This window comes from Benincasa hispida, chromosome 8 (genome assembly GCF_009727055.1).
Source record: "Benincasa hispida cultivar B227 chromosome 8, ASM972705v1, whole genome shotgun sequence".
NCBI classification, from domain to species: Eukaryota; Viridiplantae; Streptophyta; class Magnoliopsida; order Cucurbitales; family Cucurbitaceae; genus Benincasa; species Benincasa hispida.
Genome location: NC_052356.1, coordinates 26,725,581 through 26,741,201, shown reverse-complemented (window position 1 = coordinate 26,741,201; position 15,621 = coordinate 26,725,581). Strand labels below are relative to the sequence as shown.

Genomic DNA, 15,621 nt, shown 5'->3' with positions numbered 1-15,621 from the left:
CCTATTCCGTTTAATTCTCAAATTAAACATGTAATTATATCTCATATAATTACTAATTCCCTTAATTCTAATTTGAACATTTCAAATTAATTTATCACAATATTCTAGAGCTAGTCCATTACGAGTAGTAGGGGACCTCGCGGACCTACAGATCATGGGCTCCAATGATCCGAGATTAATTGACTAAACTCATTAGACCAGATTAACCCCATTCATTAACTAATGGGTCACTCCACTAAAGTCCATAGTTGCAGTCCCATCACTATAGATATATTATGTCCACATGATTTAACCATAATCAGCAAGTCGACCCTTCACAAGTTGTTCATAATAACGGTTGGGTCAAATATCTGTTTTACTCCCGAGATTACGTCTTATTCATTAAGTCCCTATTAATCCTCTAATGAACAACTTGTTTGTGATCCAATCACTAAACCAAACTCTCTCAGCCTAGTAAGAGGGTGAGACCCCTTACTCAAGACCTGGATTCAGTACTTAGGAGAACTAACTTTCTTCTATCCCTAAATTAGGTAGGCGTGAACTCCATCTTGCATCCTATGTCCCCAGCTATCTATTAGGTCTTATCCCTAAAATGGGAGTCTTATTGAGTCGGCATTGTTGAGCCAACCCTCACCTATGCAAATTTAAGGGTAATCCCGAATAAACAGGAGTTCATATCTAAGAGTTCCATGAGCGCGTTCAGACTAAGCTTGATCTCAACCTCTAAGATAGACTTGATGACAGATTACTTAGATGATCTAATAAACTAAGGATCGGACAAAGCTTTGAAACTCCCATCAACCCCTGATCTTCAAGCACTCCACGAGCCAGACAAATCAATCGTTACTTGATTGCTCCAAATATTCATTCATTCTATCTCAAGAACACATGAGAAACAAAGCTTAAAAAAACTTTCAAGATTTAAAACCCAAGCTTTTACATTTTCCAAATCTTCTTCTTTTTAAATGTGAAAAATACAGCACTGTATATACTAAATGAAAAGACACTATGAAAGGATGCAACATTTCATCTAATTGTCTAAGTTCATCTAACAATCCTTTAACTACTTTAATAAATGCAAATGCATGAAAACTAATTGGTACATTATTCATAAAGAATGTAGATGAATCTGGAATATAAAATTCATGGTGTCTTTTGATGGTCTTGTAGCTTGAATAGTTACTGCTTTTCACCTTAGTTTGAAGACTTAACTTAGAAGTAAATATTTTTTGCTTCAAGAAGACTTCTAGCTCTAACACTTGTTATTGCCAATTATTTGCTTACCATTCTCCCATTCTTCGAGAAGATTCGTTCTTGAATCTTAAGGATCTCTTGGAAATACAGCTTTGTAGTCATCTTTTTTAACCCTCGAAATACACAACTTTTTCCTTGACAATTTTCAAAATAAGAACATTTAACACTAAAGGAAACTGAATTAGAAGACCTTACAGAAAGAAAACTTGTAGATTAGAATCATATCTAAAACTTCGAAGAAGATGAAAATATAAAATGAAAACAAGCAGTGGCACTTTTTTTATATAATAGATGAATATAACATGATAAGAAGGAAAAACATAGAGATTTCAAAAAAAAAAAAATAAGAAAGTCATTGCGACAACGGAAAGATGTATCTTATCTAGAGCCAAAGCTTTAATATCATAATGATAAGGAAATAAATGGTAATGATTAATTGAATGATAAGGAAATAAATGGTAATGATTAATTGAAGAATTCAACGGCCTACTTTCAAGCTAAGCTTTAAACTAAAGTGAATAGTTGCAATTCTCCATGTGCCAAAAGGCACCTTTTCATCCAAGAGTCACTATGAATATGAAAATCCATATTCATCCACATCTTTTACGAATTAGGAACCAATTTAATTTTGTATATTAATATTTATGATGTAGTTGAAAGTGTGTTAGATGAATTTAGTCAATTAAATGAAAGGTTGTAATCTTTCATAGTGTCTTTTTAATTTGTAAAAATAATTATGTACTTTTGTAATTAAAAGATGCAAAAAGACTTCAAATTTGAATGAAATTTTCTTAGAGTTTAATCTCTCAAGCTTTATGCTTCCTTTGTATTCTTGTGTTTAGAATGCATGTATTAGAACTTTCAATCTAGTTTGATCAATTAGATTGTGGAGAGTTTGAAATCATGAAGTTAGGAACAAGTTCTCTTTTCTTCTTGATCTTTGATCAATCTTCCAAGCCAAATATGTTTAACTTTCTAAGAGTTACTTACTAGTTAGTTAATCGAGATTATTCTTATTATTGTTGTGGGGTTTCACCTTGTTTAAGGGGAGTTCTCAAATGTAATTGAGGTAGTTCCCTTTATCAGTGACACTTTAATTTTCAAAAAAACTTTAAAATACCTAAGTGTAACTTTCAATCTCAAAATTAAACCAACCTATAAAGTTTTAAAATTTTGTGTAAGTGACACTTCAATTCTTAAAACAACTTAAAAATATCTAAATGCAACTTTTTACTCTCAAACCCAACCTAAAAAATACCAAAATGTCTAAGTGACACTTTCGCTCTCAAAACAACTTTAAAAGTTCTTAACATGTGTCCAAGAAAAAACTTGGCTCACAAAACAACCTAAATAGTTAAAGTCACTAGTGTATTATCAAAACCAACTACAAATTACTTAAAAAGTGTCTAGGTAGTACTTTGACTCTCAAAATAGCTTTAAAATGCCTAAGTATAACTTTCAATCTCAAAATTGAACCTAGCTAAAAGGTTTTTAAAAATTGTATAAGTGATACTTCGATTCTCAAAACAACTTAAAAAATGTCTAAGTACAACTTTTCACTCTCAAACCCAACTTAAAAAATACACTTGGACACTTTTACTCTCAAAATAACTTTAAAAAGTTCCTAAAAAGTGTTTAAGAGACTTGTTAACTTCCAAAACAACATAAATAGTTCATAATGTCACTTTGATTTTCAAAACCAACTAAAAAGTTTCCAAACAACCAACTATCAATCACCAAAGCCCTTCCTCAACGCCTCTTTGTTTGAGATATTATTTACTTGTAGCTTTGTTATTTGTTTAGCATTTCACATTTTAAAACACTTCTAAGATTTTAAAATAAGAAACACCCTTAGCAAACTTTAAAAACATCATAGATCAATTTCCATAGTTTCCAAAACACAAAGACAATAAAGTTAACAAGTTATAAAATCAACGAAAGAAAAACAACCTAACATTAATGAGAAAAAAAAAAAGCAATAATAATCAAATATTTCATAATTGGAAGTAAACTGGCCATATTCTTCAATAATAATAAAAGATTTTAAAGAAAAAGACCAAATGAAATGATATTTCTTGATCATGACCATCTGAGTATTAAGAAGCTAGTTGTGACTTTTCATTTTAAAAGGAAGAAACAATAGTTATTTTTTTACTATTCTTTCCAATTATTAAGATGAGTTAAGAAAGGATCTTTGAGAGATGGAGTTTTTCCAATGTTTTGATCCATATGCATATTGTCAAAATGAGCATAATTCAACTGACATAAAGTATGTATGATAAGATAACCTAAGTATATATGATAAGATAACCTCAAGGTCAAAGGTTCCATATCCTTCCATCCACATATTGTAAAAAAAAAATAATAATAAGATTCGTATGCATAGTCTACTATAATTCACCGTCTGTGAAATGCACACATTGAGATTATGTTGACTTACCCTCCAGAAAAGAAACACATTGGTTGCATATGGGTTTACAAGATCAAGACTCATTCCGATGGTTCTATTGAGCATGGTAAAGCTCGGTTGGTAGAAAAAGGATATTCTCAAGAGTATGGAATCGATTACAAAGAGACTTTTGCACCTGTGGCATGAATGACTTCTGTTCGGCGCCTCTAAGTAGTCGTTGCAACTAAAAAGTGACCACTTTTTCAAATGGATGTCAAGAACGCCTCTATGGGGCCTTATCTGAGGAAGTATACATGCAACCACCCCCAGGTGTCTCTTGTCTATCCCAGAAAGTATGCCTCATCTGACAAGCATTGTATGGTTTGAAGCAAGCCCCTCGAGCTTGGTTTGCAATTTTTAGTTCCACTATCATTCAACTTGGATATATGTCCAGTTCTCATGACATGACACTATTTACGCAGAAGACAATTCATGGTATTGTTCTTCTTCTCCTATATGTTGATGATATGATTATTACTTAAATTATTCTCAAGCTATCTCTGATCTACAATGCTATCTTGGTGAACACTTTAAGATGAAGTACTTAGGTTCACTCAGTTACTTTCTTGGCCTTGAAGTATCATTGAGCTCTGCCAGTTATTCATTGTCTCAAGTAAAGTATGCCTTAGATCTTTTGGTGCGCTCCGTTATTACTGACTTTGCTTACAACTCCAATACCACTCAATCCCAACGTCCGTTTGACTCCATTTGATGGAATTCCACTTGAGGATGTCAGTCTCTATCGTTAGCTTGTCGACAGTCTTATCTATCTGACAGTCACTCATCTTGACATTGCATATGTTGCTCACATTGTTACTTAGTTCATGGCTGCTCCTTAGACCATTCATTTTACTATCATTCTTCGTATCCTCCATTATGTCAAAGGTACTTTGGGGCATGGATTTCAGTTTTCTTCCCAGTCTTCCTTGGTTTTATCAGGCTATTCAGCTGCTGATTAAGCTAATGATCCTACTGATCGGCATTCTACCTCCAGTTATTGTTTCTACCTTAGTGATGCTCTCATTTGTTGGCATAATAAGAAATAGAGTGTTGTTTCCCGTTATAGTATGGAGTCTAAATATCGTGCTCTGGCTGATGTTATGTTAGAACTCTTGTGGCTTCGTTGGCTTCTTGCTGATATGGGAGTCCTCAGTCGTCTGCTACTATACTTCACTGTGACAATCGTAGTGCCATTTAGATTGCTCATAATGATGTTTTTCATGAACGCACCAAGCATATTGAGAATGATTGTCACTTTGTTCGTCATCATCTCCTAAGCGAAACTTTGATATTACGCTCTATTTCCATCGGTGAGCAATCTGCCGACATTCTCACTAAAGCTTTGTCTCCTGGTCGTTTTCTTCAACTACTTAACAAACTGAAGTTAATTCCTACCTTATCACCTTGAGTTTGAGGGCGGGTGTGAATGTATACTAGGTCTCCTTTGGAGAGTCTTTAGGATTTGGTTAATTTAGTTAGGCTCTATTTAGGGTGTTAATACAATATTTATATCCCGATACAGTTTCTTGTAAAGACACGCTTGATAAATACATATTTCACATCATCGAATCGTACAACTACATCTACAACCATAACAAGTGGCATAATTCAAAAAATTCCCTCTCTTGGATTGTCTTCCTTATCTTCCCTCAAAGTAATTAAAAAAAAATCAAATAAAATTTTCTTCTCATGATAAGTCAAACACTACTTCTCCCCTTTCGATCCAAACGACATCATTGATGAAGTCTTAATAAACAAATCAACTGGATCGATTGATGAAATTGATTTGTAGGATTACACATGAATTAATATTGATGCTTTATTTTGTTAGTGGATGATAATTCTTTTTTTTTTTTTTGAAAAATGATGTGATGATAATTTCATTTGTCTGTTACCTTTTCACAGTATTATTGTCATAACTTCAATTCTAGCCTTACAATCACCCTTCTCACTTTTTTTTTTTTTTTTTTTTATCTATTTTTTATCCATGATTTAAAAAGCTAAGCTAAATTTTAAAAGAAAATTAGTATTTAATATATTTGATACATTAAATAAGGGATGATATATATATATATATAGATTTTTTAATACATTAAATATCAAATAAAATTATAGAAAAGATACCTTTTTGATACACTTGGTCTTTGTATTTTCAAAATGGATCTTTTTTATTTCTAAGTTTTGAGAAATAGGTTTAAAAAGCCCCTCTATTAATTTTTCGTTTCTACGTCAACAGAGTAATATTTTTATTATTAACAACATAATAATAGAATTAATAATAAAAAGTTAACAACATAAACCCTTTCTCTCCTAATTTTTCTCCAGCTATGAGAACCACTTGTTCCCTCCTCTGTTCCTTTTCTAACTCACTCATATCAACACTCCTAGTCCTCTTCTTTGTTGTTACATTCTTTTTTTTTTTTTTTAATACAAGATTACAATAATTAAATGGCAAAAACCAATCAAGATCAAAGAAAAATCTTTTGAAGAACAAAATTGAGGAATGCCCATGTTGTATTTCATAGTTCGTAGATGAAAAAAAAAAGAAAAGAAAAGAGAGAGACCCAAACATAATTGCAAAGACTAGAGATAAACAAATTAAGAAACAAAAAATCTCTGTGAAATATTGTTCTTATTTGGGTTTCTTTTTTTACAGTTGGGTCTCTTTATTTGCTTCAATGGCAGAAGAAGAATGGAAGAAAGAGAGCCAATGACTCTATTTTAGAGAGAGAGAGCGAGAGTAAGTATTAAACTAGGCTTCAAGTGTGTTAACGGAGAGACCTTTTAGACTTATTTTTCTTAAGAGCCAAAAAAATATCCATTTTGAAAACCTAGAGACGAAATACACTTATTGTTAAAAATATAGACTAAAAAGATATTCTTTTCCTGAAATTATAAAGGGACAGTTGCAAATATAGACATTAGATTCAAAATATTCGCAGATATAATATAATATAAAAAAAATTACAAATATGGCTAAATTTAAATAGTCTATTAGTAATAGGCTATATTATTGGTAGGAATCTATCAGTGATAAACCATATCTATGGTAAGAGTCTATCACTGATAGACTTGGGAGTCTATCGACGATAGAAATTCATCGCTGATAGACTTGTCTATATTTGCAAATTTTTTAAAATGATGTTATACACTTGGTTATTATTCCTAAGAATGCTACTAATTGCAATTACCCAATTATAAATGTATTAACATATATTAATTATTTTTTTCACTCATAATTAGCATTCGAGGTCAAATTTCAAAAATAAAATCAAGTTCTTAAGATTTATTTGATAATCATTTAATTTAATTTTTACTTTCTTTAAAAAAAATTAAGAAATGAGGTCAACCCAAGCCTGTAGTGCCTGGGAGGTTTCTTTACGCTTATAAGAGTCCCTTGATTTTTGATCTATTGTTACATTCTTTTCTTCCTTACTCTTTTTTTAGTATCTTTTCTTCCTTACTCTTTTTTTTAGTAACTTTTCTTCCTTACATGTATTTTAAACTCCCCATATATTTGATCGTTGAAGACCCAGATACCATATAAAAATATTCTAATAAAATGCCAAATCCTAGAGTAAAATAACATGCACCTCAAACACATATACCATTATAATCTAGACTAAAGGAGTCTGCAATCCAAACACAGACTATTATAGTTACGACTACATTTAAAAATAATTTATTGAGTGTTTTGTGCATATTTTATGATTGAAAAAATGAGAAATGAAAATGAAATTAATCAACATGAATAATTTATAAAGTACTAGTATATTACCACGTGCATTTGCACATGTATTTTTATTTTAAAACAATTTAATTTTAAATAATTTGAGTGAAATATTTAAAATATAATTATTTATTATATTTATATGGTCAAATAGCTTTCTTATGCATATTTAATTTGTTTTTAGAATATAGTGTTGTATTGTCAGAATGAGGCGTTAAATTGTTTTTTCCAAAGACATTAATTTAATCCATGCAGCTTCGTATCTACTGTTACATTCCTTAAGTGAATAAGGAAAGAAAAACCATGTTCATAAAGTTTTGATGCCTTAAATGAAAATTTTCAATGAAAATAAATTATATATTAGCTTTGATATAATAAATTAACTTATATTTGCTTGATTTATATACCTTATATTAAAGAGTAAAATAATGCTAATACATATTTAGCATATACAAGTTAGGATTGATAAAAATCCTCACGGGTTGAATTCCACCCTGAATCCTCGATTTGATTGGAGATGAGGTCAAACCGAGGATAAAAAACGGGTCTCCAACACCCCGTCTCGCCCCGAATAACTTTTTTAATAATTTTTAATAATAATAACAATAATTAACATATAAAATAAAGAATATATATAATATATATAATAGTAGCTTAGTTTATTTTTTTTTATTTTTTTTTTACTTTTTTATTTGGTTTCTAATATAATTATCTAATCTTCTTATTTAAATCTAAAAATATTTTTTAATTATTAATTGCAAATGAATTAAAATAATAATGAATAATACCTTTGTTATATTTAAATTTAAAATTTGAATATAAGTAATACCAAAATTTAATTGATTTTTTACATAAATAACTTAAACTAAAATATAAAATATAAACTTGGAAATTTTTTCCACAGGGACCCCAATCCCGCCCTGACCATTGGACTTCCTAAAGGGAAATAGTGCAGGGAGGATATAAATCCCCATGGACGGGGATGGGGATGCTCCCGCCCCCGCCCTTGCCGTCCCGTTGCCAACTCTAATATAAGTCAATGGTTAATATATAGACAAGATTTGTAGGCTTAAACTAACTGTAGTTATTTTGTGCCCACATGAGTACAACTCAACAAGCTAATTAACATGTATATCCCTTTTGAGGTTAGAGGTTCAAATCTCTATACCTTATTATTGTTTTGAAAAAAAAAATAAAATTTTAACTTATTTATGTTTATTTTTTTTAAAAAAAACTTATTTATATGTGATCATGCTAAATTAGTCATGTATATAATATTTTACTATTTTAAATTATGATTGGGAAGTAAATACAACCTCTCCCATATTTCATATATTTCAATTTGTTTTGTGAGAATTTTTTTTATTTAATTTTTTAGCCTGAGAAATAAATTTTATTGCACAATGAAGTTGTTTATGTGATATTTTATTTTTGAAATGTTGGATCGGAATGTAATTTGAAAATATTTTTAAAATTATCAATATTTACTATATTAAAGGTAGATGGAAAATCTTTTTTGGACTATTTTGTCTAAAATCTTATTATATAATATTTAAACTATCCTTACTATTTTCTTTTTTTACATATATGTCAACATAAGTATACCTTAATTATTATCTTTTGTTAGTTAAAAACAAGAAAACAAAAATGACAAACAATGAACAGTAACATTACCACAAAAGGTATTAAAACTATCAAAATAATTTCACTTTAAAATGGTAATTGAAATTATGAAAATAATTATTGGTAATTAAAACTATGAAAATGGTAACTAAAACAAATTACCATTAAAACAAATAGTGGTCATACTTTTTTTGTTTTTGGAAAATAAAAAGATGTCCACTATGAAAGAAAAATGTTATGATTTGTGCATGATAAATGGTAAATAATATTATGAAAATCTTTTCACATTAATTAAGCAAGTTGGCTGATATTAAATTTGGTTGATATTTGTAACATCACATCCCTTCATATTGCTTTAGAATAATATTACATAATTTTTCGAACTGTTTCAAATAAAAATTTTAAATATAAAACTTTGCCGAGTAATTAACTAAATATAAATAAACATATATTCAAACTCCAAAAATTGTAGGTCTTGTGTCATTGCCAAAAATTAATTAGCCATATTTAATATAATGAGTAAAATAATACAACCAAGGGTGGTGAGATTTCATATTTGATATGGATAGCTAAGAAACAATTATAGTTAAGTGATGATAAGTTGTCAAATGAAAACCAAAATTTTTCTATTAAAAATCATTTTAATAACATTACTATAAAATATCATCTTCCCGAGATATCATTTTTGTATATCCTTTAGTTATTGAATCAAATATTCGTTTTTTTTTTCTTATTAGTATAATCTCTTGAACACTAATATGTCTTCTGTATGTTAAAAATTAATTTCTAAATTTTAATTAAAGTATAGCTTAATAGATAAACCTTACAAAAGGGAAAAAAAAGGTATATACTACTTTTCTTAAACTTGAAAGATTTGTTGTACTAAAATATATATAATTTGAATCCCTTTAGTACGATTTCATTATGACGAATTAGAAAGGAAACCTCATGAATGTGTACATCAAAAATCTTTAAAATAATTCAATTAAAAAATTTATTTAGTAACAATTTGGTTTTTTAAAATCCAACTTATAAACACCACTTCCACCTAGAGTCTTAATTTGACCCAAAATTTTGTCTAAGATTTAGAAAATGAAACTAGATGTATGCCTATAAATAAATATTAGTTTTATTTGTAAACTTAAGCACGATTTATAAAATAGAGCAACATGTAAAGTGAAAATATTTGAATCTTTGACTTTTTGGTCATATACAATACTTTAAAGGCTAAATTTCAAAAAGAAAATCTAAACTTTGTCATTTTTAGTGGAAATACAATACCTTGATAGCTCTTTGGTTTTAGGCAATGGCAAAAAAATTATTAAGCCTACTTCTTAAGGAAGCCAACTAGACATTTGATTAATGAATCACAATTTAGTTTATTAACCTTTTCTTTTCTTTTCTTTTCTTTTCTTTTTTCCCCTTTTAAATTATGCTTGTTCACATTTTTCACCTCGGCCTAGATTTTTTCACTTAGCTTCGCCCTCGACCTGGTCTAAGCTTTTCACCTTGGCTTTGACCTGGCCTAAACTTTTTACCTTGTGTTTGACCTGGCCTGAATTTTTTACTTCGATCTTGCTCTGACCCAAGTTTTTCACTTCTGCCTTGGCCTGGCCTAAGGTTTTTACCATTGCCTCGACCTGGCCTAAATTTTTTACTTTGACGTTTTATTTTGTGGTTTCTGGCTTTAGATGTTAAATTGCCTCATATTTCCTTCCTGAGAATTTCCCTCTTTATCGGAAGTGCAGGTCTCCTTGGTTGAACCCCTTGGATCTTCCTCGAGTATGTCTTGCCTCATCAAATTTTATGGAATTCAAGCTAAATCTTAGTCCATTTTTCTTAATTCTCGTGATTTTTTGGATTTTGGCTCTGCCTCTTCCCTAGGGGAATGAGGCCGACCCAAGCGTGTAGTGCCTGGGAGGTTTCTTTGCACTTCTAAGAGTCCCTTGATTTTTTTATCTAAATCCTTCACTCATGTTTCTAAAATTTTGAATCTTGTCTTCACCTTTTTCTCGAGAGGCTGAGGCCAAGGTGGGCTGTAGAAAAGGTCATTGTTCTCTTGTCGACTCATCTCTTTCATTGCTTAAATGATATATTTTGGAGACCTTCTTGCAGATGTCACACTATTCCCTATAGACGATGACAACTGCTGATGACAAAATCCAGCTGAAGCAAAAAAAAAAAAAAAAAACTCAAACGACTAGTTTATTAGTCTACATCAGATTCTATAACAAACTTGTAACAACTCTACTAGTAGTATAAATAAGTTGTACATTCAAATAGCTACAGATCTTCACTTGCAAAAGAAAGAGAAAAGACTCTAACTTCTTATATGGCTTCAATAAAGAAAGTACTTCCCTTCCTATGGATGTAGGCTCATTTTGGCCGAACCACATACATCCATGTGTTAAGCTCTTCCCATTCTTCATATTCATCATCTGCATGCTTGAGAATCACCATCTTCACCTGCAAATCTTGCCAAAAGAAAGAAGATTACACAGAGAGATTGAGAGAAGTTCTGAGTTCGTGAGAAAGAAAGAGAAGCTGAAGTTTTACCAAAATTGTTTTTCCCACATATTGTTTTCTTCTCCATCAGATTTGTGCAAGTGGATTTCTCCACATGGTAATCTGGCAACTAAAAAATGTGGACAACCCATAGCCTTTCATTACACCTACCAACTATCTTGGATCAGAGCTCTTATTCAACTTGGGCCAAGAAAACAAAAGCAAGCTCAACAAAAGTGGTATTAGAGAAAAAAACATTTAAAGATTTCAGTTCTTGGAGAATCAAGATTCATGATTTAAGGTAATAATGGCAGCAACAAGATTTGAAGTGGAGAAATTCGATGGAAAGGGTGATTTTGGCTTGTGAAAAACCAAAATCAGAGCTATTCTTGGCCATCAGAAGGCTCACAAGGCCTTTCTTGATCCATCCACTCTACCAAACACAGCCACAACTCAAGAGAAAAAAGATTGGGAGCTGGCAGCGTATGGTACTTTAGTCCTAAATCTAAGTGATAACGTTTTAAGGCAAGTCCTTGATCAAGAGATAACTTATAGGATTTGGACTAAGTTGAAAAACTTGTATGTTACTTCTTCCAAACAAGATGTATCTTAGGGAGAGGTTCTTTACTTTTAAAATGGATTTATCAAAATCTCTTTATGACAACCTTGATGAATTCAAAAGGATTGTTGCTGAATTTAAGAACCTTAGGAAAAAAATTGGAGATGAAAATGAGGCTATGTGCTTTGTCCATGATAAGTGGTAATTAAAAGGTAATATGAAAAGATGTTGTTATGATTTGTGCATGATAAATGGTAATTAAAACTATGAAAACCTTTTCACATTAATTAAGCAAGCTGACTAATATTAAATTTGATTGATATTTGTAACATCACATCCTCTCATATTGCCTTAGAATAATATTACATAATTTCTCGTACCGCTTCAAATAAAAATTTTAAATATAAAAATTTGCCAAGTAATTAATTAAATATAAATAAACATATATTCAAACTCCAAAAATTGTATGTCTTGTGTCATTGCCAAAAATTAATTAGCCATATTTAATATAAGGAGTAAAATAAGACAACCAAGGGTGATAGAGATTTCATATTTGATATGCATAGCTAAGAAATAATTATAGTTAAGTGATGATAAGTTGTCAAATGAAAACCAAAATTTTCCTAATAAAAATTGTTTTAATAACATTCCTATAAAATACCATCTTTTCGAGATATCATTTTGTATGTATCCTTTAGTTATTGAATCAAACACTCTTTTTTTTATTAGTATCACCTCTTGAATACTTATACATCTTATGTATGTCAAAAATTAACTTTTAAATTTTAATTAAAGTATAGTTTAATAGATAAAAGTACATATCAACCTTACAAAAGAAAAAAAAACGATATATACTGCTTCTTTTAAGCTTAAAAGATTTGTTGTAAGAATCTCTCCAATACAATTTCATTAATCATAAAGAAAATGGAAAAAGAAAGGGAAAACTCATGAATTAAGCCATTCTTGTACACCAAAAATCTTTAAAAGAATTCAATTAAAAAATCTATTTAGTAACAATTTGATTTCTTTAAATCAAATTTATAAACACCACTTCTAGAATCTTAATTTGACCCAAAACTTTGTCCAAGATTTAGAAAATTAAACTAGATGTATGCCTATAAATAAATATTAGTTTTATTTGTAAACTTAAAGCATGGTTTATAAAATAGAGCAACAAGTAAAGTGAAAATATTTGAATCTTTATCTTTTTGATCATATACAATAATGACTAAATTTCAAAAAGAAAATCTTAAACTTTGTCATTTTCGTACCATTGACCTTTCATAAATTTTGTCAGACTGCACTTAGAGTTGATCATTAAAATTTTGGATAAAAAAAATGAGATCTAGAACGAACGTATAATGATGACTTAAAACGACGTGACGGCGCATTTCTCGTTTTACTAGATCTAATCAACAGTATAAAGGATGGAGACTGGAACCCAAAGGTCTAAAGGTCACAAAAATCATTGAAGCATTATGTACAATAAGACATTTTAAACTACATATCATATTAGACTTTTCTACACATTATCTAAATTTTTGGGAGTCTTAATTTAGCATAAATAACAACACCCATGAGCCACAACAAAAAGAAAACATAAAGCACAAAACACAACACAAACACCAAACCCCATTTCTCCATTTCCATTTTTTTTTTTTTTTTGGTCATGACAAGGAAGAAGGTGAAACTCGCATACATCACAAATGACACAGCCCGAAAAGCCACATTGAAGGAAAGGAAAAAGAGTCTACTGAAGAAGCTGAACGAGCTCACCGCTCTATGTGGGATTGAGGCATGTGCCATAATCTTCAACCCCTTCAATTCCCAACCTGACCTATGGCCATCCATCCTGGGCCTTCAGAGGGTTCTCTCTAAGTTTAAAAGCCTACCAGAGATGGAGCAATGCAAGAAGATGGTCAACCAAGAGACCTACATCTGCGACCGCATTTCCAAGGCCGTGGACCAGCTCAAGAAGCTACAGAGGGAGAATCGTGAGAAAGTGATCGCCCGACTAATGTTTCAGAGTCTCGTCGCTGGAGCGACGCCACCGCCAGATCTCACTATCATTGATTTGAATGACCTGGGTTGGTTGGTTGATCAAAAAGTGGTTGATGTTGGCAAGAGGATGGAGTTGCTTAAGGTGAACCAATCGATGCGTGTGGCGACGATGGAGCCATCATGGTTCATGGAGATGGTGAGTCGAGGAGCTGTTGATGAAGACCAAATGGGATTCAATATTGGTGATGATGTGATTCAAATTCCTAGATTCCTCAGTGTTTATTAGGGTCTGAACTCAAAAGGCTAAAGGGCCTTTTGTTTATGTTTCTAACCTGTTCTATAAATAATGTCAATTTCACTTATGATGTTGCATTTGTAGTTTTTTTTTTCTTTTTTTTTTTATTTGTAGTAACTAATCAGTATTCCTTTATGAAAATTGAGTGAAAATAGAAAATGATCAAGTAAAAGCGATGGAAAACAAGTTCTATGGCGCAATAATGGAAATACACAATCTTACTATGAGTAAGAGACATCTTCATTTTCATTTGGGGCTAGACATATTTAAACATTTTTGGAAAAGGAAATATTTTCACTAAAAATGTTATTACATGTTATCTTTTGTTTAAAAATTATTTTAAATGACAAATTTATTTGGTTGAACTATATTCATTCCTAACAATTGTAAATATATCTTTATTTTATCCATTGTTTCTTCAAAGAAAGAAAAGAAAAAAAAAAAAAAAAGACATTTTTAAAGTAATATGATCTTTAGAAGTACTTAATTTTTAAGTTTTTTCTTTTATAGAAAACCAATTTTGATAATCTAAATTACTCGATAAGACATCCTATAAACACATCAATTTTAATTTTTTCTGAAGGTGCTTATTGAAAAATTAATTTTATTTTTTTAAAAAAAATCTATTTCATATGCATTAAAATGTATTTGGTTTGAGTTGGAGTTGCCGGAACTCCACTCCTTATTTGGTTCCAAAGAATTTGTGTGTCTCATAACTAAAGAACATTTTCATGTCTTATTAAGACCTTATTCTCTAGGCCTAAGAATTTAACAAACTCTTCAAGACTTCGTAACTTCACGCATTTTCCAAACTCTCCCTAATTATCTACTACAATTAAATACGTGTGAAATGTAATTGTGCTTAAAGAAGTTTTTCATGATCGACCCAAACGACATCATTCATCATTGATGGAGTCTTAATATACAAATGAATTTGATTGATCAATGAAATTAATTTAGGGATATTCTCATTGAATTTCTAGGATCACACCTGAATTAATATTGATGATTTTTATTTTTTTACCATGTATAGTTTCTTCATGACGTGGTTGATAATGTAATTAGTCTGTTATCATTACACATTTCACATAATTATTTGTACATAACTTCAATTGTAGTTAACAAATCAATCATTTATGTCATGAACGAACTAAATTAAGTAAAGGATTTGATTCAACGCAACACATTGTGGGTTTTAAGCAATG

At 30.4% G+C, this 15,621-nt stretch overlaps 1 protein-coding gene across 1 annotated transcript; it reads left to right on the top strand.

Moving 5' to 3' along the window:
• The first annotated feature begins 13,789 nt into the window (after positions 1-13,789).
• Positions 13,790-14,407, top strand: LOC120083999 (agamous-like MADS-box protein AGL80). Its single transcript, XM_039039905.1, has one exon. The coding sequence runs from the start codon at positions 13,790-13,792 to the stop codon at positions 14,405-14,407; it is 618 nt and encodes a 205-aa protein (XP_038895833.1).
• Positions 14,408-15,621: the final 1,214 nt, after the last annotated feature.

Bases quoted from the DNA above. Each gene is read 5' to 3' on its own strand.
- LOC120083999 (XM_039039905.1), top strand. From the start codon at position 13,790: ATGACAAGGAAGAAGGTGAAACTCGCATACATCACAAATGACACAGCC.